The 25,392-nt window shown below is 39.4% G+C and overlaps 1 protein-coding gene across 1 annotated transcript in view; it reads right to left on the bottom strand.

The window, feature by feature from the left end:
- The window catches only part of Aoah (acyloxyacyl hydrolase), a 209,591-nt gene that overhangs the window by 118,747 nt on the left and 65,452 nt on the right, over positions 1–25,392 (bottom strand). Inside the window, exon 4 of the mRNA XM_077796782.1 lies at positions 22,780–22,879. Coding sequence (XP_077652908.1) covers positions 22,780–22,879 — 100 coding nt within the window. The remainder of the gene's footprint in view (positions 1–22,779; positions 22,880–25,392) is intronic.

The raw sequence follows: 25,392 nt of genomic DNA on the forward strand, positions 1-25,392 counted from the left end.
ATTTTTTGGTCAATATTGTCTCTTCTATCAGATCAAAAGATAGTGGTGGGAATGTACTCCATGTTATAGATTTCTTAAACTATCACATCTCCCTGTGTTGTATCTATTCTAAAAATATATATGTTAGCACATTGCATAGGCTAATTAGCAGTGCACAGGGCGATTTTTCTAACTGAGTAAATTTACAGTAAAATTTAAGATTTATAGATTTCTTAAGGATCTGGGAACTACAGGCCTGGGAGAAAAATTGGCCTGGGGAGAAAAGATGAAGAACTTTAGCAGAATGCTTTCAGATTAATGCTTTTTCTTCTTTTTTTTTCCCATGTTCTTACCCATCTTTTATTTCTTTTCTATCCCACTTCAGGTGAAGGGTCCTGTTAGCATTCCTAAGCCTGGAGATGCACACACAGAGGGGTAGGGGGTACATGTGGTACATCATGAGATGTGGAGGAGCTCTCAGATCTAGAGTCTGCTGCAGCCAGACAACTCTGGCCTCAGCAGAGGCTGTCCCTGGTATTTCTGGATGGCAGTAGTGACGAACATCTCTTGCACTTGTTTCTACATAAGATTGGGAAAGTGGCAGTTGACTTTATCTAACAGTGAAGTAAGCAGGGTATGGAAGCACCAGGAGCCACCCTCGGCCCCACCCCTGCTCATCACTTGAAGCTAGAAAGGGCTCCTGCCTGGCTGACTTGAAGCTGTGGCAGTAGCTTAGAAAAGGGCCCTCAAGAAGCTCATGGCCATGAAGTGCCAGAGGTTGGGTGAGGAAATCAGTGATTTGATTCCAGGTGTAGAATGGCATTAGGCAGGTGTTGGGTGACTACTTACATCATGCTGGGGGCTTGGGAAAGCTTCTTAGAGGCCATGTGGCTTGAGCTGGCTTTTGCTCACCTCTCATCACCCCAGAAATTGCATATCCTTCCTGTTTTATAGCAGGCTGCACTCAGATGCTGGGCAGCTCGGTTAAGATCATTTAGTGAGTTGGCAAGGTCGGTCAGGAGTGAAGCCTGGAGCTTTCACTCTTCAAAGTCTGTGCGCCTTCCCCCTCTTCTATTGTAATCTCAATGATAACAAAAATGGAATCTCTGGACTTGAAAACTGAGGGTGGATCCTGGATTCAGAGGGACCTACCTAGGACCTGCCATTCTGGGAGGCACCCCACTGGACAATTTTCCAGCTGCAACACTGATGTCTTTCTTATATCTTCCATGTCTCTGAAGCTCCTAGGAGCAGGTGCTCAGTGCTGTCATTTTAGGGTCTCAGTGGTACAGTACCCAGGTTGGGGAGGCAAGGACCTGTGGACCTGAATTCACAAGACCATTAAAAAGACTAAATGGAGACTGGGAAAGGGCTGTGGTTTTCAGACATTTCCTCATTCCTTTATGCTGTCAACCTTCCTGCTTCCAAGGCAGCGTGGCAGGTACTACAGTAAGGAGTGTTACCATCCTCATTGATGGGGCGGGGAACAAGACAGGCACACGTGGAGTAGAGTATATCACAATGAAGAAGGAAAACAGGAAAGGAAGGCCCCACCAGGAAAAAGGGAGAGGTGAGAAGGCCTCAGGAGAAAGCAGCCCTTGTGCTGGGCTTCCAAAGGCAAAAGTGGGTGGAAAGGGCAAGAACATTCTAGGCAGAGGGGACATCATAAGAGTTTGGAGATGCAATATTTGGGCCACAGTGTGATGAATAATCCAGACATTCTGGCTTCACCAAGAGAAGCCTGGACAAGTGGATGATGGTCAGAGAGTGGGAGGTGTGAGGCGTTATGATCAAAATGTGGTCTTTATTTCATAGGTAGCTGTTTTCTACTAAGAGCTTTTGAGCAGGGGTGTGTCGGGTTTAGTGACAAATACAAGTTAAGAAAATTAAAATTGAAGAAAGATCAAAGCACCATTTCCTCCCACAGTTACTAATTCAAAATGCATTATTACCAACATAAAACAGAAAATGTAGATAAAAGCCTACTCATTTTTCCCCCAGAAGGAAATGGATGTAAAAACTCAAAAACATTTGGAAAAGTTACTTGGTTTGCTTGTCTTAGTGATGAGCACTTTGCAAGAAAAAAAAATGAAAATGATTATTATTTTTCCCTGATAACCTTTAAATATTGGCAACTTGATGTTTGTCTTCATTTATAAGGTATAAGGACTACTATTTCATGTTACAAAAAAAATATTTGTGTAATTCTAATGAGTGGTTGGAGAGAAAGTTTGGAAAGGGATGGTGAGCTGGGTAGAAAACTTTGGTGCCTGGAAGACAGAATGATGTTTCTGACTCAGCTAAAGCAATGATCTGAGGCATAAGCAGGTTTTCCACTAACAATGAGGGACTTGATTCTGGAAACTTCTATTTGGTCCTGCCATTTGTTATTGTCAAATCTTTTCAGATGCTCATTACTTTCTTCATTTGATTCTCATGTTTCCTTATTCCATCTTCAAATCCTTTTTAGAGTCTACTTATTTCACATCCTCAAGAGTGGATCACTGAGAAAGTATCACACAGATCCACACAGATATATGTCCTCATCCTGGGTGTTTATGGTCCAAAGAACCATGGACGTGTAGATTGGATTTCTTCACTCAAGATCTGGGAACATGACCAAGGGAAGATGGCAGCAGTCTATAAAAGAGAAAGAAGATCCTTTGCCCCTTATCAGGACACACTGTAGCATGTAGCCATGGAGGCTAGCTAAAGCACTTTTGTCTAGAAGGATTCCACAGTCCATCCAAACCAGAGACAGACCAAAATCTTCAGGCCAGAGGAGACACTTGCTGACTATGGCCTGATGTCATAGGTTATAAGTGTGTCCTACCAAAGCTCAAATGTTGAAGTCCTAATCCTTCTATGCCCTAACATGTAATCTTATTTGGAAATAGGGTCATTGTAGAGATAATTGGTTGAGATGAGGTCATACTGGAGTAGAATGGGCCCTAATCTTCTCTGGGACTGATGTTCTTAAGTAGTAGGACATGTGAAGAGAAAAAGATTTGTGTCCGAGGAAGATGTTGTGAAGACACAGGGAGATGCCACTTAAAAGGAACAGCAAAGATTGCCAGCAACCGCCAGAGCAGAGGAGCAAGGAGCACCTGCCCTCTCAGGGTGTCCCGAAGGGTCACTCTGCTAACGCCTTGATCTTGGATTGGGACCTTCAGAACCAGGAGACAATAAAATTTCCCCAATATGTGGTGCAGCCTCGGCAGACTATTGTAACTTCTCTCACTCCAAGAGAGATGATGATGGTTCTTGACTCTGACCCAAGAAGAGTTGGGATGATGATGCAAGAGCAAGGGCTAAGCACGTACTGCTATCAGTATCTTGGGCAAAGGGTGCCCTGGTGGGGCTCATCCTCTGCATTTTACATCAGCCAAAATGGCAGCTTAAGGAAAAGAGAAAAGTCAAATCTAGCAGTTCAAATGTGGACAAAATTTCCATCTTTAGTTGAAACTCTTAAAGTATCGTATTGATCATTATGCCATAGTCTCCACTGTTAATTGACATTTAAGATAAATTTGGATCACAGAGTATTTGTGGGTTTGAGTCTTGGTTTTGTCTTTTATTAGTTGTGGGTCTTGGGGCAAACTACTTGAGCATTCTGAGCCTAAGTTTTCTCATCTGTGAAATGGGCATGAGCATAGCATTGTGGTGAGATTTGAACAAGACACTCCTAGACATGAACAAGACATGCATATAGTAAGCATGGAATTAGTATCCATGATAATTGGTGTTTTTATTTTTGGTTGTTATGTTACCAATAGACAACTGTTAAAAATACAATAATTACAACATCAACCTACATAAATGCAAGCAAGCTATTTTTCAATGATATTGAAAACTTCCCTGAGAAGAAAGTTTTATTTTCCACACATCAAAGATTAGAAATCCAAGGCTTGGAGAGATTACAAAATTTAACCAGGGCATGTCTGCAAGCAGATCCAAGATTGATACTCAGGTTATTAGACCCCAGCACATTTCCCACCATTGCCACACTGCAAGAATAAAGTAGGCTTGACATTTTAACCTAAGCAAGAAAGTATGACCGATGAGGTTTCACAAGAGAATGGAGAATGTAGCTTCCAGGGAGTAAAAATGGTTTAATGCAAAAGGTCAGATAGGGAGACATGTAGTCCTGATGTCAAGAAGCCACTCACTGAGTGGAGAGTCATGTGCCCTGGGCGTAGGCGTGGTTGTAAGCACAGGATTGGTAATGAAAGGAGAAAGGCATGTCTTTTCCAATGGTCATTTCTTTGCACAACATTCGTTCATTCACAAGTTCTTATTGAGCATCTTTTCAATGTTGCTTGATGTACTCTTTGTTAGGGGCATAGCAGTGAATGAGACTTCAAGGATTTTTCCAATCAGGAGAGAGAAATCAACAGTAAACTATTTAGAAAATAGTGTGGAAAGTGTTGAGTAGTAGTTACTATTACCCCTCTTTTATAGATGAAGTAAGCTGAGACTCGGAGTGAATAATACCTTGCTTAAAGTCAGAGAACCAGTGAGCAACACAGTCTAGATTCAATTCAGGCTCAATTGGAACTTGATCCAGGCTTTTAACTGTGGTCTGGGAGATGTTAAAGAGTGTGCTAAAAAGGAAAACTTTTTTTTTTAAGTTAAAAATGTGTGGGAAATCTGAGCACTGAATCCTGCTCTGGGAGAGCCACAATACACATGACTGTATTCAAGCCTTTTGGCCACTATTAGATTGAAACCCGAAGGTTTCAGCCGAAGTCCATTAAGCTCTATTGACTGATGGGGGAGCATGTAAGGAATACAGTACATCATGTACAGGAGTTCTTAGGGACTCATTATTATGTCCCTTGACATTTTAAGAGTATTGGTGAAGTGGACAAGACTCACTCACTTATTGTCCCTTGGGTTCTCTGGTGTTGAAGAATTGAATTCTGGTACAGTTAGGAGTGGAGGAAGAAAAAAAATAGTGTTTTTAGGCATGGGTTTCTACAGTGAACAACTTTCAGTGATCAAGTTCTCTACAATCAATTATAGCAGCAGTAGATTTGAAAAGTACAGAAAGTGCCTTCTGTTCACTTCACGCTTTTGACAGCAGTGACAGATTTCCACAAAGGAGAAAGCCCCTGGGAATTGAAATGATGATTTCAGATGGGTAGGTTTTCTTTTTTTTTTCTTTCTTTCATTTTTTTTAATCATCAAAGAGCATGTATGAATCAGGGTGGGGACGATCACTCATTTATTCTGGATCATTATGAGGATAGGTTGATCCTTACCTTCAAATGAAGTGATACAAGCTGATTTTAGAAGTGGTGCAAGATTTGGAAAATTATCTCTCTGAGTGCTTTACTGTCCCACAGGGGACAGTAAGCAATTAACCACATAAGACAGTGCAAGGGATTCATTGTTCATGTCCTCTACAAATTTGAATGTTGAATCCCTAATCCCAGTATGATGTCATTTGGAGGTGGGACCTTTGGGAAATGTTTAAGTCACATGGGTGGAGCTCTCCTGCTGGGATTTGTGCTCCTATAAGAAGCCTGATGGCTAGCCATCTCCACTTTATGTGAAGACACTGTGAGAAGTGGGCAGTCTGAAACCAAGAAGGGCACCCTCACCAGTCCTCGACAATGCTGACAAGGGCACCCTCACCAGTCCTTGACAACGCCGACACTTTGAACTTGTACTTCCAGCCTCCAGAAACTATGAGAAATAAATTTACAAGGCATCCAGTGTCTGATACTCTGTTACAGCTGTCCAAATGGGACTAAGTCAGGCAGATCGGAAAAGCCAACAAAAAGTGCTTTGAGATGATTTCTATTTAAGTAGGAAGACAAACGCTAGAAGGTCCACTGCTTTTGAGTTTCTATCAAACATTGTCCTGTCTGGCCTTCAGGTGGAATTTGTGGGCCTATTTCTTTTTTAGGTTCTTAATTAATTTTTTATTTATATATGACAGCGGGATGCATTACAATTCTTATTACATGAATAGAGCACAATTTTTCATATCTGGTTGTATACAAAGTATATTTACACCAATTTGTGTCTTCATACATGTACTTTGGATAATAATGTCCATCACATTCCAGAATCAATTCTAACTCCCTGCCCTCTCCCTTCCTCTCCCACCCTTCTGCCCTATTTAGTTTGTCTATTCCTCCCATGCTCCCCTTCCCTAGCTCACTATGAATCAGTATCCTTATGTCAGAGAAAACATTCGGCATTTGTTTTTTTGGGATTGGCTAACTTCACTTAGCATTATCTTCTCTAACTCCATTCATTTACCTGCAAATGCCATGATTTTATTCTCTTTTATTGCTAAGTAATATTCCAATATGTCATATGCCACATTTTTTTTTTTATCCAAATTCATCTATTGAAGGGCATCTAGGTTGGTTCCACAGTTTAGCTACTGTGAATTGTGCTGCTATTTCTGTGTTCCACTGTATCTTACAGTGACTGTTTTCCAATACCTAGGATTTAGCCGTTTCAAAGCCCAATTTGGTTTTCATGTTCTAACACTTTCCAGCTCTGATGGCCATTTCTGACTTTAAGTCAAAGGAAGAAAATGAAGTCAAGTTTATGCCATTTTCTTCTTTGGGAATGAAAAAAAAAACATAAAAAAAGTAAAAGGAATAAAAAAGCCACTCCTTTTAAATGCATTCCCTTTTATTGTTGAATCTCTCTTCTTCACACATATTTTATCATTAGCTGCATTTTCTTCTTTCCTTTTTCTAAGCTAATTCTGCATTGTATAGCTATTAATATCTCCAATATATTTAATCATGTTATGCAGTATTCTTTTTTTTTACCAGGCAACACCTTTTTAAAAAATATTATTCTAAATAGCACCATAAAGACCCTACTCCTTTTTATTTTTTTTCAGAACAATTTTTTTTTTTTTTTTTTTTTGGTACGGGGATCAAACCCAGGAGTGCTCAACCACTGAGCCACAGCCCCAACCCCTTTAATTTTTTATATTGAGACAGGTCTTGCTAGGTTGCTTAGGGCTTCATTAACCTGCTGAAACTGGCTTGAACGTCCCATTTCCTGCCTCAGCCTCCAGAGTAGCTGGGATTACAGGCATGCGCCACTGGGCCTGGCCTATGCTCCTTTTTCTGCCATTAATATTCACTGATTTTACTACTATCACCACCACCACCATATCATTTGCCATGCAAATTTTATACTTCAAGTGACCAATATAGCAACCAATTTCTCTAAACTTTATCCTAACTCTACAAAGTATGGAGTAATGATTTTTTATTCATATTTTGCCAGAAGATATATTTTATTTGGTATTCACAATATATTTCTTTAAACATTTTATTTTTGATTGTCAAAATAAGTATAAATTCATATACAGTTATAAGAAATGGCATAGAGAATTCCCCATGTGTCCTTTATCTGGCTTACCTCAATAGTAACATCTTACACAACTGTAGTACAATATCACAAACAGGATATGAGCAAATATTACAGTCAAAATATCAAACAAAGGAGTAACAATTCTAGACCCCACTTTATAGATAAGAAGCCAAGACACTGGGCTCTTAAGAGAACTTTCAAAGCCTCATAACTGCTGCCTTTATTCCACTTGACTCCCTCTTCCTTAAAATCTGGCCTCACAAATAATCTCTCCAGTACTGGACTCCATGGTGTCGTCCTACAAATAAGATGCTGTTCTGTTCTTTAGACAGATGATTTCTGGCAAATAATTGAGTTAGTGGGTGTGTTTCAGTCATGAGGTTGTTGTAAGGTCAATTGTTTTGTAACATGGTATTTTAATTTTTTTTTTACCATTTTTCTCTTTGCTTTCGGGTTGTTAGATAAATCTTGCCCAATGCTATAGTAAAGAAATTTATTTGTATTAGTTAATTTGTATTAATTGCTATAACAAATGACCACCATCTTTGTGGCTTAAGACAATAAAAATTTATACTTTTGCACTTGTGGAGGTTAGAAATCTAGGGCTAAAACTAAGGTGTTGGCAGGATGGGGTCCTTCTGTTAAGGTTCCAAGGAAGAACCTTTCCTTCATCTCTTCCAGATTTTAGTGATTGTGCATATTTCCTGGCTGATGGCCTGGTCCCTTGGACCTCTGCCTCTATTGTCACGTTTTCTTCTCTCACTCTGATCGGAATATACGCCTCTTATAAAGACTCTTGTGATTACATGCAACTCACATAGTTAGCCCAAGATAATGTCTCCATCTAAAGATATTAAATTAAATCACACCCCCAAATTTCCTTTTGCCACATAAAGTAACATACTCACAGGCTCTGGGTATTAGGATATGGACTTCTTTGTGTGTGGGCGGGTGAGGGCACTGTTCTTATTTCTCTCTACCATGTATTCCTTCATCAAATAATTATTGCGCTATTAATATATGCAGTGAACTGTGCTGGACTTTGGAGAAGTGCAGAGAACAGCACTGAGTTTGAGGAATAAAACAGCCAGACTATCTGTGCTCTCATGGAATTTACATCCTAATGAAAGGCCCAGACATTAAATAATAATTTTGTGATTTTTTTAAATGCAATTATAACAAGTGCTAGAATGGAGGAGTGACAAGAACAGAGAATACTGGAGAGTCTGGTATAAATTGGGGCATCAGGGAAACATGGAGGAGATGACTTCTAAGCTCAGCTCTGAGGTAGATTATTAATTAGGTGAAGAGGAGGGTCAAGAGTGAATGTCGGGAGACCAGTGATTAAAACATTAAAGTTCAAAGGATCTTCTAGAACTGTTCAAATTCATTAAGGTCATTAGCTTTTCTTGAACTAAGGGAAATATTAAGTACATTCTCAAGAGAGAGATGTCATTTCCTGAACTTCTCAAAAGCAGGCAAGAAACATTTTTGTATCTTGAACATCATATATACATCTTCCTTAGAACAAATTGTTTTCTTCTACTAATAGAAGTTAAGGGTAACTTAAGATTTGCATTATTATTGCTGTCCTTTGAAGAGTCTTGCCATCTCCATGAGTTTAATGAGCCCCAAATAAGTATTTTGCCAATCTAAGTATATACCAAGAGTCTTAGTAGATGAGAAAGTCTAAGTATGGAGCCTACATCCTGGGAACAAGTTTTTACCCCTCACACGTCAGATAGAGCTCTAATCTCTAGGGTATATAAAGAACTCAAGTCCTTGGCCCATTTATTGATTGGGTTATTTGTTTTCTTATTGTTTAATTTTTTGAGTTCTTTGTATACTCTGGATATTAGGGCTCTATCTGAAGTGTGAGGAGCAAAAATTTGTTCCTAGGATGTAGGCTCCCTGTTTACCTCTCTTATTGTTTCTCTTGCTGAGAAAAAACTTTTTAGTTTGAGTGAGTCCCATTTGTTGATTCTTGTTTTTAACTCTTGTGCTATGGGTGTCCTATTAAGGAATTTGGAGCCCGACCCCACAGTATATAGATTGGAGCCAACTTTTTCTTCTATCAGACGCAGAGTCTCTGTTCTGATATCAAGCTCCTTGATCCATTTTGAGTTAACTTTTGTGCATGGAGAGAGAAAGGGATTCATATTCATTTTGTTGCATATGGATTTCCAGTTTTCCCAGCACCTTTTGTGGAAGATACTATCCTTCCTCCATTGCATGCTTTTAGCCCCTCTGTCAAAAATAAGATAGTTGTAATTTTGTGGATTGGTCTCTGTGTCCTCTATTCTGTACCATTGGTCCACCCGCCTGTTTTGGTACCAGTACCATGCTGTTTTTGTTACTATTGCTTTGTAGTACAGTTTGAAGTCTGGTGTCGCTATATCGCCTGATTCACTCTTCCTGCTTAGAATTGCTTTTGCTATTCTGGGTCTTTTATTTTTTCATATGAATTTCATGATTGCTTTATCTATTTCTACAAGAAATGCCATTGGGATTTTGATTGGCATTGCATTAAACCTATAGAGAAGTTTTGGTAATATCGCCATTTTGAACAGACACTTCTCAGAGGAGGACATACAAACGATTAACAAGTACATGAAAAAATGCTCACCATCTCTAGCAGTCAGAGAAATTCAAATCAAAACCACCCTAAGATTCCATCTCACTCCAGAAAAGTTTGGCAGCCATTATGCAGTCAAACAACAACAACAAGCTGGCGAGCATGTGGGGAAAAGTGTACGCTTGTACATTGCTGGTGGGACTGCAAATTGGTGCGGCCAATTTGGAAAGCAGTATGGAGATTCCTTGGAAAGCTGGGAATGGAACCACCATTTGACCCAGCTAATCCCCTTCTTGGACTATTCCCTAAAGACCTTAAAAGAGCGTACTATAGGGATACTGCTACATCGATGTTCATAGCAGCACAATTCACAATAGCTAGACTGTGGAACCAACCTAGATGCCCTTCAATAGATGAATGGATAAAAAAATGTGGCATTTATACACAATGGAGTTATTACTCAGCACTAAAAAATAACAAGATCATGGCATTCGCAGGGAAATGGATGGCATTAGAGCAGATTATGCTAAGTGAAGCTAGCCAATCCCTAAAAAACAAATGCCAAATGTCTTCTTTGATATAAGGAGAGTAACTAAGAACAGAGCAGGGAGGAAGAGCACGAGAAGAAGATTAACATTAAACAGAGACGAGAGGGAGGAGGGAAAGGTAGAGAGAAGGGAAATTGCATGGAAATGGAAGGAGACCCTCATTGTTATACAAAATTACATATAAGAGGATGTGAGGGGAAAGGAAAAAAAACAAGGGAGAGAAATGAATTACAGTAGATGGGGTAGAGAGAGAAGATGGGAGGGGAGGGGAGGGGAGGGGGGATAGTAGAGGATAGGAAAGGCAACAGAACACAACAGACGCTAGTATGGCAGTATGTAAAAAGGTGGATGTGTAACTGATGTGATTCTGCAATCTGTATATGGGGTAAAAATGGGAGTTCATAATCCACTTGAATCAAATGTATGAAATATGATATGTCAAGAGCTATGTAATGTTTTGAACAACTAATAATAAAAAAATAAAAAATAACTTAAAAAAAGACAAAAAAATAATGAAATATTTTTTTTAAAAAAAGCACTCAAAAAGCTAAGCACCAAAAACCCAAATAACCCAATCAACAAATGGGCCAAGGACCTGAACAGACACTTCTCAGGAGAGGATATACAATCAATCAACAAATACACAAAAAATGCTCACCATCTCTAGCAGTCAGAGAAATGCAAATTAAAACTACTCTACGATACCATCTCACTCCAGTAAGAATGGCAGCCATTATGAAGTCAAACAACAAGTGATGGCAAGGATGTGGGGAAAAAGTACACTCATATATTGCTGGTGGGACTGCAAATTGGTGCAGTCAATTTGGAAAGAAGTATGGAGATTCCTTGGAAAGCTGGGAATGGAACCACCATTTGACCCAGCTATTCCTCTTCTCAGTCTATATCCAAAGGACCTAAAAACAGTATACTAAGGGACATCAATGTTTATAGCAGCACAATTCACAATAGCTAGACTGTGGAGCCAACCTAGATGCCCTTCAATGGGTGAATGGATAAAAAAAATGTGGCATATATACACAATGGAATAATACTCAGCACTAAAAAATAACAAGATCATGGCATTCGCAGGGAAATGGATGGCATTAGAGCAGATTATGCTAAGTGAAGTTAGCCAATCCCCCAAAAAACAAATGCCGAATGTCTTCTATGATATAAGGGGGGTGACTCAAAATTGGGTAGGGAGGAAGAGCATGGGATGAAGATTACCTCTAGATAGGGAAGAGAGGTGGGAGGGCAAGGGAGGGAGAAGGGGAATTGCATGGATGGTGGAAGGAGACCCTCATCGTTATACAAAATACACGTATGAGGATATGAGGAAAAAAAAAAGAATAGTGTTACCTTAGATTAGGTAGAGAGAAGTGATGGGAGGGGAGGGGAGGGGAGGGGATGGGGGGATAGGAAAGATAGTAGAATGAAACAGACATTATTATTACTGTGGGTATATATGTGACTACATGACCAATATGATTCTGCAACCTGTACACTCAGAAAAATGAGAAATTACATCCCATCTGATTCAAATGTATGATATATCAAGATCATTGTACTGTTGTTATGTGTAACTAATTAAAACAAATAAAAATTTTTTAAAAAAGTCTAAGTAGATACTCCAAAATTACAAATATGAACTTTAACAAAAAAAAAACAAGTACAGATTAGGTTCTCTACAAGATTATTTCAAATGCTTGGGAAAAAGACCAAAGAGTAGACCCTAAGTCCAAAGTGTTTCAATGTTGTCTTCAGTTCTTAGCATTTTAAATGTTCAAATATTCAGGGACTAACTTAATACAGTGATCACTGGTATTTAAAGCTCTGTTTCTGTGATAATTTATTGTCTGATGACCATCAAAGAGTCTTGGGGAGGCCAAATACATAGGAGGTAGAAGAAATCTAGTTTTCATTTTCACTTTTTTTTTAATTGTAAGAAAAGGTGAGCATTTACCCCTAAATTTTTGGTCCTTTAACCTTCCTTTATTATAAACCAATTGGGCTTGTGGTCTTTGCTCATTTTTCCTATTTTCAACATTGAGAGCTCTTTAAATCATTGAGAAAATAATTCCTCATGTGGCATCTTACAAGAACATTTTCCTAGTTTGTCATTTGACTTTTGGCTTTGCGGGCAGAGCAGGTTTTTACCAGTCAGATGTATTAATATTTACCTTTGAGATATTTGGATCACAAATTATAAAATTGCTCAGGTTTTTCTTTGTCTATGATTGTGTTCTTTCCGATTCAATCTTTAACTAATTTTGACATAAAGAATAAACATCTAGCTTAGAAATTCCCCCCCAAATGTTTAGCCTTTAGTCCTTTGTATTTGAATAATCCAGTGTTTAACCACTGATTGGAAATGCTATTTTAATACAAAACAATAATCTCAAACACATTAGGATTTATTTCTTGACACCATATTCTGTCTCATTTTAAGCTGATTTTCTACATCTAAATGGCTACATTCCTCTGTCATTTGTTTAATTGTTCATGATTTCCTCAGATGCTTAAGGAGGAACTTTAACAAAAACATTGTCAATTAAACAGCTCCACAGCCAACAGATTGCTTGAATATTTTTTTCCTCATCTGTAAAATTAGGATAATGGAATAACCTTACAATTGCGGGGGAGGATTTTAGATGATATATGTACGCCAAGTACTTAGTCCCATTTCATGATGGTTGTCACTGCCTTTTACTTTACAGACCCTAATGTGTCTCTATCATCCCATAACAGCTTAGTAAATGTATATTACAAGAATAAAAGAATGACTGTTTTTGTCTAAAATGCCTGTCAGTTTCATTCAAGACCCTTTTGATTAGTACCATTTCTGGTCATCTTTCAGGCACAGCCATGGGTTTAATTAACTGGGGCAATTTGGAAGACTTTATTAACTCTTCTAGAATATTAATGTTTCAAATAATGTTCCAAGGCTGTACGTTATTCTTTCTCAGATGTATGGTCTCTTTGGAAACAACGTTTGATTTTCCAATGGCTTCTAAGATCGTACTTGAAATCAGCCATCATTCAAGAAGGAAATTTTCTTAGCTCAAAGCTCTGGTGACCACACAAATGGCTTCTTTCTTATTTAATAATTTGTATTCTTCAAAGCCTAGAGGTCTGAGGAAACATTACTCATACACTCACCCTAGTTAAGGTGGACGACAGGGGTGGGGCACACACAAGCTGGGGAGGTTGACCAGACAATCAGATGGGGGCAGAAAAACTTAATTTTTCTGTCTAATTTGGGTTCTGGGTTACTATTTTGCTAAAATTGTGCATAACAGAAATCATGGAGGCTCCAAAGTAATAGATGATGATGACAGAGGAAGTAATTTCCTTTCTTTGACGTAGACATTCTGCTAAGCGGAGGGCACTTATTCATTTTGACTTTTTTTGTGTGTGCCTGTCACAACAAAGGCAAGTCATAATTATAGGGCTGAGAGGACAAAAGCAGATTTCAGAGATTTGAATCCTAGAAAAGAGATATGGGTTAAAGAAATTTATTCCAGCACTCATACCCTGCCACACACACACACACACACACACACACAGAGAGAGAGAGAGAGAGAGAGGGAGAGAGAGAGAGAGATGTGTGGGGTGGGGTGGGGTGTGATAAAACCTGGGACATGAGAATATTTTTATTAAGAATATCTATTTATTGAGAATATTTTTATTAAGAAGAACAATAGCTGGTTACTAGAGAACATTGGTTTTAAATAGAAAAGCCTATTAGACTTCAATCCTAAACCCCAATCCTCTTGCCAATTCCATATTACTTTTCATTCATTGATTCATTTCTTTAATGATCATTTATTGAATACCTACTGGATCCCAGGAACTAGGGGGACTCTGAGAATATGCCTCCAGAAAGTTCCCATTCAAATGCAGGGCTCCTACTGCACCCCGAGCTTTCAACACCCCTGTTTCAACAGGGGACGTAACTAGCAGATATATTTCTGGGGAATGGCTACGTCCTTGATCAGAAAGGAGGATTGAAAAGGACAGAATGGATGCTGATGATAAGATGATTTTTTTGGAAAGATAAGCAGAGAAGGTCTACGTCTAGATAGATAGACCAAAACATTTTCAGGCCCAGTTTGAGTCTGTGAAAAAGATGAAGAAGAGGATGTGCTAGGAGTATAGACAGGTGTCATGCAGCTTTTTATTGCTGTGAACAGAATACTTGACAAGAACCACTTAGAGGAGGAAAGGTGGATTTTAGACTTAGAGTTTCAGAGGTTCAGTCCTTGGTCAGCTGACCCCTTTGTTCTGGGCCTGAGTGAGGCAGAACATCATGCTGTGGAGGAAGGCTGTTCAGTGGCATCTAGGAAGGAGAGAGAGAGAAAAAGAGAGAGAGAGAGAGAGAGAGAGAGAGAGAGAGAGAGAGAGAGAGAATGAGTGGTAGTGCAGAGCCAGGGACAAGATCTAATTCCCTTTTCTCCCAGTGACCTACTTCTTCACATCATGCCCTGCTTTCGTACAGTTACCACCCATAGCCCATCAGATGAATTAATCTACTGATGATTGACAGCCCTCATAATCTAATCATTTCACCTTTGAACATTTCTGCATTGCTCACACATGAGCTTTTCAGGGGAACAGCTCATATTCAAGCCATAACAAGATACAAACAAGTTTTGGGAAAAAAGTGAAAAGATAAGGAGTATTATGAAGACATTACTGTCCTTATTTTATGGGTAACACTGGGTTCCAATGTAAGCACCTTTATTAAATACACACTTATAGGGCATCTCTAGAGTCCCATCCCCTGGACCAAGTAGTGGGAATAGACAGCTGAGAAGGTATAATCCAGCCTTACAATCTCACAGACAAGCCTTTGACATTTAGGGGGTCATTAATGACCTTAAAGGAGAGACTAGAAATCTAGTAAAAGAATTCAAGTTCATGAATCCACCAGGAAATGTGTAGAAATCGAGGAATGTGGAGAAAAGAATGACACAAGGGAGTAAGTAGACATGTGATTTTGGGGGGTGTCTGGGAGGTTACCAGATGACAAAGAGAAGGCCAGTCACAGGAGAAGGGACAATACTTGTAAGCTTGTTGACAATCGCTTTTAGACTTAGGCTGAAAACGGCTTCACACTATAAAATAAGCTAAACATGCATCTCTCAAGGGAAGAGTTGAAGCAAACATGTTCAGCAGTGCCCTTCACATCGGATCTCTCAGTCAACAAATCCTACAAGGCACCTACTATGTACCAGCCCCAGGAAATGACAGAGTAAGAAAGATGAGGTCTCTGGGCTCAAAGGTTATGAAAGAAACAAAGAGCTGTGAGGAGATGGGAAGGAGGCCTTCTTCAGACAAGTCAGTCAGAGAAGGCCTGGGCAAAATGGACCCACTTCAGCAGAGACCTGGTGGAGGGGAAGGTGTTGGCCAAACCAAATGCCGGAGGGGTTCTAGGCAAAGGGCCCAGGCACAGTGCTGAGGAGGCGGGACTAACATGCTGGGCCAGCTCTTATTCTCTCTTGAAGACACTTGGGAAGGCTTAGTCACCGCCACTCCTGTTCTCCCTGAGAGAGCTTAGCCTTCTTCTGCTGGGGTTCCTGTTTCTCCTGGAGCCTCCTTTAGCACACTTGTTTCTTTGTCATCCTTTGTTTCTAAGCCTGCCTTTCCAGTAGAATCACTATTTGCATTGATTTTGCTCACCACCGTTGATAGAATACTGTTCTACATAATTCATTCTACATAAATATTTGCTGGCTGGAAAAAGGAAAATAATTATTTTTGTAGAAACTATGGGACTCAAGGGAAGACTTTCCATTCTCTAGGTATTTATTAGTAGGCCTGTTTATACAACAGGGCTGTCATATCTGTTCTGCAGACCTGTAATGGGATAATTTATGTGGACAACCTGGCTGTGGGTTGGCACTTGGTAGACACTCAAGGGAAAAAAAAAAGGTTCCTTGAGGCATAACTAAGTGAATGAAAGAATACCTGGTTTAATTGGTACTGAGAAAGTTGGAACACTTGTGCAAGACTCTTGGACATTAAGCTTTTCAGGCTGTTTCATCAAATCTTTAAAACCAAAGCTGCCTTTACTTCCCATTGGCTCTGAGAAGTGGCTATTCCAAATGTGCTCTATAAACTAGGCTAAGCACAAGTGGTGATGACGTGAAGAGAACTCAACCTGAACAGAACTCAACCCTGGGCCTTGAGCTCCAGATCTCTTCACGTCATCACCACTTGTGCTTAGCCTAGTTTATAGAGCACATTTTGTGCTTAGCATAGTTTATAGAGCACACCAGTTACGAGGTTTGTATCAGGACCCTAATCCTCAACTGTAAGCTATGTTTGATGATGAATACCTATAAAAACAGGGTTTGACCCTGTGGGACTGGATTGAAATTGGAGACATCAGTATGAACTCATGTACACACACACACACACACACACACACAGACACACACAATGAGAAGAATAGACACAGAGGCAACTACAGATACATGTGAACATGTGAGTTGTGTACATACATACTTTACTTAGCTGTCCACTAAGAAGGACCAGGAGCAATGACACCCCAGCAGCAATGAGCACTCCAACCTACATCTTGGTTTCTAAAAACCATTCTCCATGAAATGAACCATGAAAGGAACCAAGTTCTTTGGAGAAATGGTTTATGCTAGAGTTGGGAGAACAAAATATATGACACAACAAAATGAGCTTGGATCATCTGCTCATACCAGAAAGGAAGGAAGTCCTTAAAAAAAGATGCAGGCACATCAGAGGGACACAAGAATCTACCTGAAAAGCTCCCAGTGGTAGAAAAACTGGAAAAACTTGAGCAACAAAGTAAATAACATAGATTTAGATTATAACTCAAAGCATAAAATACATATGCCTGAGCCCATACTAACATAAATAAATGATTCACTAAGTAACTAAAGGGGGCGAAAAGACTTCTTTATAGAATTCCAAATAATATTCAGGAGGTGGTGGAATGGTCCTCCCTGGCCTCCCTAGGCGTGGGCTGAATTTAGAGACTCACTTTTAGGAAGCAGAATACAGGAAATGAGGAAAATAGTAACTTTACAGTGGGGAACCCTGCAAGCAGCACCTTAACCACAGGATGAAGTTTGATCTCACCAGTGATGTCATGTGGCATTGTGTACCCCTAATAGGCAGTGATGAGAAGGACACTGCCTATCTGGGGTGTTCTTCCCCAAACTCCATTATCTAATCAAGATACAAACATCAAACAAGTCCCAACTTGAGAAACAATTCACAAATATACTTAATTCAGTATTCCTCAAAACGGTCAAAGTCATGAAAAGTAAGGAGAGATGGAGAACCAGAGACCACTATGGAGACAAGACAACTAAATGCTGTGTGTAGACCCTGGAACAGCAAGAGGACATTGGTGGAAAAACTGGTGACATCTTAATCAAGTCTGGAGTTTAGCTGCTAGTAATAGATACAAAATAGTAGTGTTGGTTTTTAATAGGCAATGCGAAGACGATAACATGAGCAAAACTGAACTTATGTGAAGGGCGTTCTCTGCTGTATCCTTGTGACTTTTATGTAAATGCAAAATTACTGCAAACTTTTTCAAAAGTTTATTAAGAAAAACCAGAGTTTGGGGAAGACTCGATGATAATATCTGAAAGCACATTATGAGCTCACAGGGTAGTAGGCACACAGTTATGAACACAAAGGGACAGTCCCTCGAACTGAATGAAATTTAGTGATTAATGAATCTTAGAAATGTTCAATTTCCTGTCCTCTGTGATTTTTTCCCCTTAAGTTTTGCTACCTGAGACCTTATATTAAAAGAGATGCTTTGACACCTGATGTTTAAAAAATAAAAATAAATTCCTGAGGTCAGCTTGTTTATTTCCCAGTTGAAAAAGAATTTGTCACATGTCATTTTCTCATAATAAGGGTAAAAACTCACTCATTCCCAAGTTCATTTATGTCAGCTTCTAGGGAGTTTGGATTCCAGGGAAATACAAAGTCCCTGTGTATACATACGCTCCCACACACTCAGCACCAGAGAGTTGGGTTCTACAGAAACTGGATTCACCGTGTGAAAAGCTGCGTTATGGTCTGGTGACTTTCTAAAGTCAGCTGTTCTCCCTCCCAGAAGTTTAAGTGGGTTGGAGGCCCTGGAGAAATGAGAAGAATCTATCTCCATGCAGAGCATACATTCCAAATATGATTCTCCTTTAATGTGGATCAGAGTGGTGTGAAGTCAGTCTTGAGGGTGCCTGTGAGATGCTCATAAACACAGCATTCTCTCCAGCACATCCACAGTTAGGAAGGGAATGTATTCACAGTTTCAAGGTCTGCCTGGGGAATCTCAGGGTCAGGAGACCTAGGAGATTCCTGAATAGAACCCAGAAGGCTCCAGGAGGCTCCTGAACCAACTTGGGCTTTTACCTTGTGACACTAGGATCCCAAGAAGACAGGCTTAAGGAGTCACAGGGTACACATGAAGAAGCTGCATTCAATTTCAATTTGTGAGCTGTGCTGTGAGAATCATGCTTTAGTACACACATGTACACATGCAGGTGCACAAACCAGCATCAGTCAATGTTCTGTGTGCAAACGAGGGGAAGACTGGTAAAAATAATTCCTCCAAGGTAGGTAACACAAAACCATCTCAGTGGACATTGTAATGCTGGCTTGCTGATTTTTTTCCCCTCTTCCCACCCTTCTTCTCCCTCTCTCTCTCTTCCCAATGCTTACATCCCAATAAGGCAATCTACGTAATTCTAAGACCTTTGCATTTCTGTACCTCATTTTCCTTATCTATAAAATATGGACAATATCTACCTCATGATATTAAATGGATTAATAAATAGAAAGTATTAAGAAGAGTATTTGCACACTGTAAATACTGAAAGAGTCATTTTATGAAAATAGTTGACAGGAGATTTAACATTTTATTGGGAGAGTTAAGAATTATTTTATGGAGAAGGTGACAGTTGAGATGAGCTTGTAAATGCATTTACTGCACCTAACCTATCAAACATCATAGCTTAGCCCAGCCTACCTGGACAGGCTCAGAACATTTACGTTAGCATACAGCTGGGCAAAAATCATCAAACACAAAGCCTACTTTATTATGAAGTGTTGAGCATCTCATGTACACACAGATGGGTGTTTGTAGACATGATGGGATGTGAAAACACAATATCCCCAAACACTGGCAATGCAGCCTATTACAGAGGAAATTCCTGTAGTATGTCTCCCCTCTGGGAACTATGGCTCCCTGTTGCCACTCAGCATCTCAGAGAAGGTTGCAACCTCATACCAAGAGTTATGGAAAATTCAAAATGAGACTTCTGCTGAATGTGTATAGATTTTGCACCATTGTAAAGTTGAAAAATCCTAAGTCAAACCACCTTAAGTTGGGAACCATTTATACTGTGTAATTCTATTTAATGAAGTTTGGGAATAGAATTTTATATCAATGAGCTAATCTATGGAGAGATTTCAGAAGAGTAGCCACTTTGGGGCATTGACTGGGAAGACTTGTGGTGGGCTAGAGATGATTTATATCTGTACCTGTATGTTAACCTGCAATTTAGTGGGTAGGTAATTCATATGTGTTTTGTAGAAGTGATCTATGGAAAAAAAGGTTTACTATGTACCATTTAAAAATATGTGTTCAAAATTTAAGGTTAAGGAGGAAAAGCAGGGCACAAAACTAAACATGCTCAAAACAACCTTGAATGAAATGTAATCTGTTTAAAAATTAAAAGGAGAATAATGAACATTTTAACATTGGTCATTTCTGATAGGGGGATTTCAGTTTGACTGTCTAGAAGGAATGCCTCAGAGGAGTTTCCAAAACACTGACTCCGTGATAAGACCCCAGCCAAACTCTCTGAGCAGAGCGACAGAATGCCAGTTCTGTTCTTTCCTAGGGGAGTAACTTTAATCAAGTTGCATAAACTCCTAAACTCTCAATTTTCTCAACTGTAAATGGAGTTATACTGATTTGAATACCCTAAGGTTGAATGGGGGGCTAAAGAAGATGAAGCATGAACCTCTGCCCAGCATCAGGTGCCCAGAGTGCTCAGGACATGCCAGTTATTGCTATTGAAGGAAACAGAGGTGGAGGAGAGTGAAGCTTGTTCAGGTTCACTCTGACTGTTCCTCTTTTCTGGATCATCTGAAGAAATGGAGGCTACTCAGGGGGATTTAAGAAGAGGAGGAAAGTCCAGAGCAATCCCCAAAGGAAGTAAGGGGAGTTGCCAAGGAGGCAGGCGAAGGCCCACCAGCAGCACTGGCACCCAGCTGGGGCAGAAAAATGAGTGTTTCTAGGTGAAATCCTTCAGCTCCCTCCCAAAGAGGATGGCTGAGATGTTCCTGAGTTGGGGATTGTACTGGGAAGTCCAGGAAATGAAATGTGGGATATAAACTCCAGAGAAAATAAATGTAAAGAATGCTATTTTAACTGTGAGAGTGTTAAAGTTGAGCATTTTGTATGTATATGGCTGGGATATAATGTGTATATAACATGGCTTTATTTATGAAAATCACAGAAGCCCAGATCACTGACCTTCCTACACAAGGAAACACTTCCTCCTTGTGATATCAAATGGTGATTATTAGAATACAATGCTCGCAAGCCATTGGACACATAATGGTTTTTTTTTTTAATTAAAGACTTAAAAGCAGCATACCACAAGGATGCAGCTACATCGATTTTATAGCAGCTCAATTCACAATAGCAAAATTGTGGAACCGACCTAGATGCCCTTCAGTAGATGAATGGATAAAGAAACTGTGGTATATATACACAATGGAATATGACTTGGGATTAAATGAATAAAATCATGATATTTTCAGGCAAATGAATGGAGTTGGAGAATATTATGCTAAGTGAGGTAAGCCAAGCACAAAAAAACCAAATGCTGAATGTTTTCTCTGATATGTGGAGGCTGATGCATAATGGGGATGGCTGGGGAGCATGGGAGGAATGGATGATTAGATAGGGCAAAGGGGAGGGAGGGAAAGGGAGGGGGCATGGGGGTGGGAAAGACGGTGAAATGAGATGAACATCATTACCCTAAGTACATATATGAAAACACAAATGGTATGGCTCTTCTTTGTGTGCAACTAGAGACATAAAAATTGTGCACTATATGTGTAATATGAATTGAAATGCATTCTGCTGTCATATATAATGGGTTAGAATTAAAAAGAACTATACAGGCCACCTTGTAAAAAATAAAAAAATAAATAAAAATTTAAAATTAACTAACTCTGTTAGAAACTAGTAGAGTCTACAGCTTCTCAGGTGGAATTAGGGGAAATTTAATTGGTAGTCAATAATGGATGAAGCATGAAATATACACATACTCCAGGCATTTGAATCCTTTCTTCTTGCTCAGGGAGAGAGGCTTATGATATTTAACGCTGTCAGTCAGCAAAATCATGTGCATTGGTTAGCCTGCAAAGAATTAGAATTGACTTCTAATTTCAATGTGAATAAAAAAAATATAATTAAAATAGAAACAGAGGAATCACGATGCTGGGAAAAGAAATCAAGAAATTTTTCTTATAGGAAATTTGTGAAAATCATATTATGAGGCCTAATAGGATTTCATATTATACTTTCATCTGGAGTGTGGGGAGGGAATTGTGTCAACATTCACAGCCTTGTCTTTGACTGCAATCCAATTAAAAGTTGCTCGAAATGATATAATGCACGCAGGGTGTTCTGAACAGCTGTCTCTGAATAATAATGATATTTATAATAATCCCATTAGCTATCATTTTTATTAACACCTTTTTATATAGCAGGCAGTGTGCTATGCATTTTATGTTCTAGCTCATTTACTTCCCATGATAAATCTAGGAGGGAGGTATTTTCTTTTACACATTTTATGAGTAAGGACAACAAAGCTCTGACTAGGGTGACCAACTGTGTAGGTTTTCCCAGGATGTGGGACTTTCATTGCTGATCCTAGGAAAGTCCTGGGCAACCTGGGATGAGCTGGTCACTCTTTAAGAGTGACTTGCTTGGTTTTTAAGTAGTAGAGAGGTGGATTTAAACTTGTTTTCCTTGGTTGATTAACTCTCCTGCCTTCTGCCAGCCCAGTTCAATATTACTGTCCACAATAGCTAGAGAGCAAAGACATTCTTCGTAGCCTGAGAGGAGGCCTTGGTCTAGGTTGAAACTAGTGAATATTAGTTCACATGGAGTAACTGAAAATGTCATCTTGACTTTCCTGTCCCCACACCTCAGAGTAAGTGAAGTTGAGCATCCTTGATGACATTTTTCAAAGGCCTTTAATGTCACTGTAGACAACATTCAGGGTGGAGCCCACTTACCTTGGGAAGGGGGTAGAGATGGCACTGTGGTTGGCCAGTGTTCTGCTTACAAAATTCCAGAGTGTGACACACCACATCAGCATTCATACCTGCCTCAAGCCTAGAGGGAAATGGGACAAAACAAAGGCTATTAACGTCTCTCAGGAAGGAAAGACTAGGAAACCGAAGCTATTTCTGAGAAAGGTGAGTCTCCAGAAGGGATTCTAATACCAACTACTTGGGGCAGCCTGGCCTTCCAGAGCCCCATGTGGGTAGCTTCTGGATCATAAGGATTTCTGGCCATTGCTCTCTGCTCCATCTAGAATAAGGTCTTAGGGGCAGAAAGGGCACACACCGCCCTCACATGAGTCAGCTTTTTCATGAGTTTTGAGGTTCTGTTTAGATGAAACCACAAATACAATTAGAAAGGTCCTGGGTGTAATTTGAGGGAAGAATATTTTGAAGTTTGCAGGCTAAAGCAAAAAAAACCAAAAAACATTTATGATACACTCTTCAGCACCTAAAATTATTTTCTTTTTCTTTTTGGTACCAGGGATTGAACTCAGGGGCACTCAACCACTGAGTCACATCCCAAGCGCTATTTTGTATTTTATTTAGAGACAGGGTCTCACTGAGTTGCTTAGTGCCTCACTGTTGCTGAGGCTGGCTTTGGACTCACATGATTCTCCTGTCTCAGCCTCTAAAAATGATTGTCTTAGGTATAATTCAAAACATCTATTTTCCTTTAAGTAAAGAAAATATAATATAGAATTATTTCTTTCCCTGGGATGGTGTAAAGATAGAGCACTTTGGTGTACATCTAGATGAACCTTCCATATCCATTTTCTCTTTGGCACTCCAAAAACTGCTTACCCAAAAAATAAGTAAATAAATAAAAAGAAAGAAAAAAAGGAAAAAAAAAGAGTATGATGTGTTACTTTGAATGAAGGAAAAACTATGGATTTTTAGTAAAAATTTCAATGATATTATTGATTCAAACCAAGCCAAAGCAGGAAAAACAAACAAATCCAACAACTTTGGTTGGTAATACCCAGAGATAAATCTTTGTATTATGTGGACAGTGATGGGTTCTAGAAAACACTTTATATGGAGTTTCTTCCAGGCCACTTGACTTTCCCCTTCAGCTATAGGGGTGGGCTTCTGGTAACCATTTTGATGTATTAGTCCCCCTTATCTTTGGGGGATATGTTCTGAAACGTTTGGTGGATACCTGATGCAGCACAGGTAACAGGTTTACACCAAACCCTGTCTATATCATACTTTTGCCTATACATTCTTAACTACCATACAGTTGAATTTATAAGTTACACCCAGTAAGAGATTAACAACAATAATGACAAATAAAATAGAACAGTTCCAATAATATTTCATAATAAGAGTTATTTAAAACTTATAAATTATTTCTGGAATTTTCTAGCTAATATTTTTGGATGGCAGTTGAGTGCAGGTCATTGAAACAGGATAAAGGGGAACTCTGTACCTTATAATTCCTGGACAGTTGATTGAACTTCATCAGACAACTGTTCCAAGCAGAACCAATCAGATGCTCTCTTAGGAAAAACTGGAATTGTTAAAAAAAAAGTTTGACTTTGGTCCAGACTATCCTCAAATTAAAAGGAGCTGTAGTCAACTGGGACTGTAATATAGTCATCTCCCAGCATGTGGACTGAGTCTCTGGAAAGCGAGTCTGCAGGAAGGGGTTCTGGGGCAGAATACAGAAGGAATGAGGAAGCCCAGGGAGAGCACACCAGGGTTCCTTTGGTTTCCAGGTTCAGTCTCCTTTAGATACCTAGATATGTCCCTGCCCTTGAGTTCCATGATTTGTGCGCTCTAGGTTCCTTACTTCTCTCCCTATCAAACCATTACAGTGAGGACCTCCGTGTCTATTACTATTACTGCCACCTTTCTTTTCCTCTCCCTGACCCTCCTCTTCCTCCTCTTCCTTCTTCAAAACCCAGGTCAAAGAACCAATCAAATACATATAAATAGATGAGCAAAAGGAAGTCTAGTAGAGAGCAGAGGAAGGAAAATGGGGAGGGAGAGGAGTAGGAAAGAGGGAGGGAAAAGAGGGACCAAGTATTAAAATCAAATTTCACCCACATTTTTTGTCAGGATGAACCCAACCACTATGTGTAACTACAAAGTTCAAATAATAATAATAATAATAATAATAATAATAATATTAATAATAATAATAATAAACCATCTCAAGGTCAAGTTGTTTCTGTTTCTTGCAACTGCAGGCAGTTATAGTCATATGTGATCCAACCCTTGAGAACTGATGGTTAGCACTGGAAAACACTTGGCCAGGGCCCAAATGTAAGTTATTGAATCTGCTCCCCCAATCCATGCCCATCTCTGTTTATTTCCCTGATGCTCATTTCACAGACCTGGGTTATCCACCCATCAAAAGGAATTTTAAACCTGGACGTGCAGAATAAAAATTGAGATTTGAAAAGGTAAAGCAAAAATGAAAAGCAAACAAAATATTCTGGTTTTCACTTAATGAGTGAGCAGCGCTTTTAATGGTTGCTGAACATCATAATAATTTTAAAATCTCTAATAATTTTATCTTTGAACTATCACCCCTTCAAATGCTGGAGGGGACCTTGA

This window comes from Urocitellus parryii, chromosome 3 (genome assembly GCF_045843805.1).
Source record: "Urocitellus parryii isolate mUroPar1 chromosome 3, mUroPar1.hap1, whole genome shotgun sequence".
Classification (NCBI taxonomy): domain Eukaryota; kingdom Metazoa; phylum Chordata; class Mammalia; order Rodentia; family Sciuridae; genus Urocitellus; species Urocitellus parryii.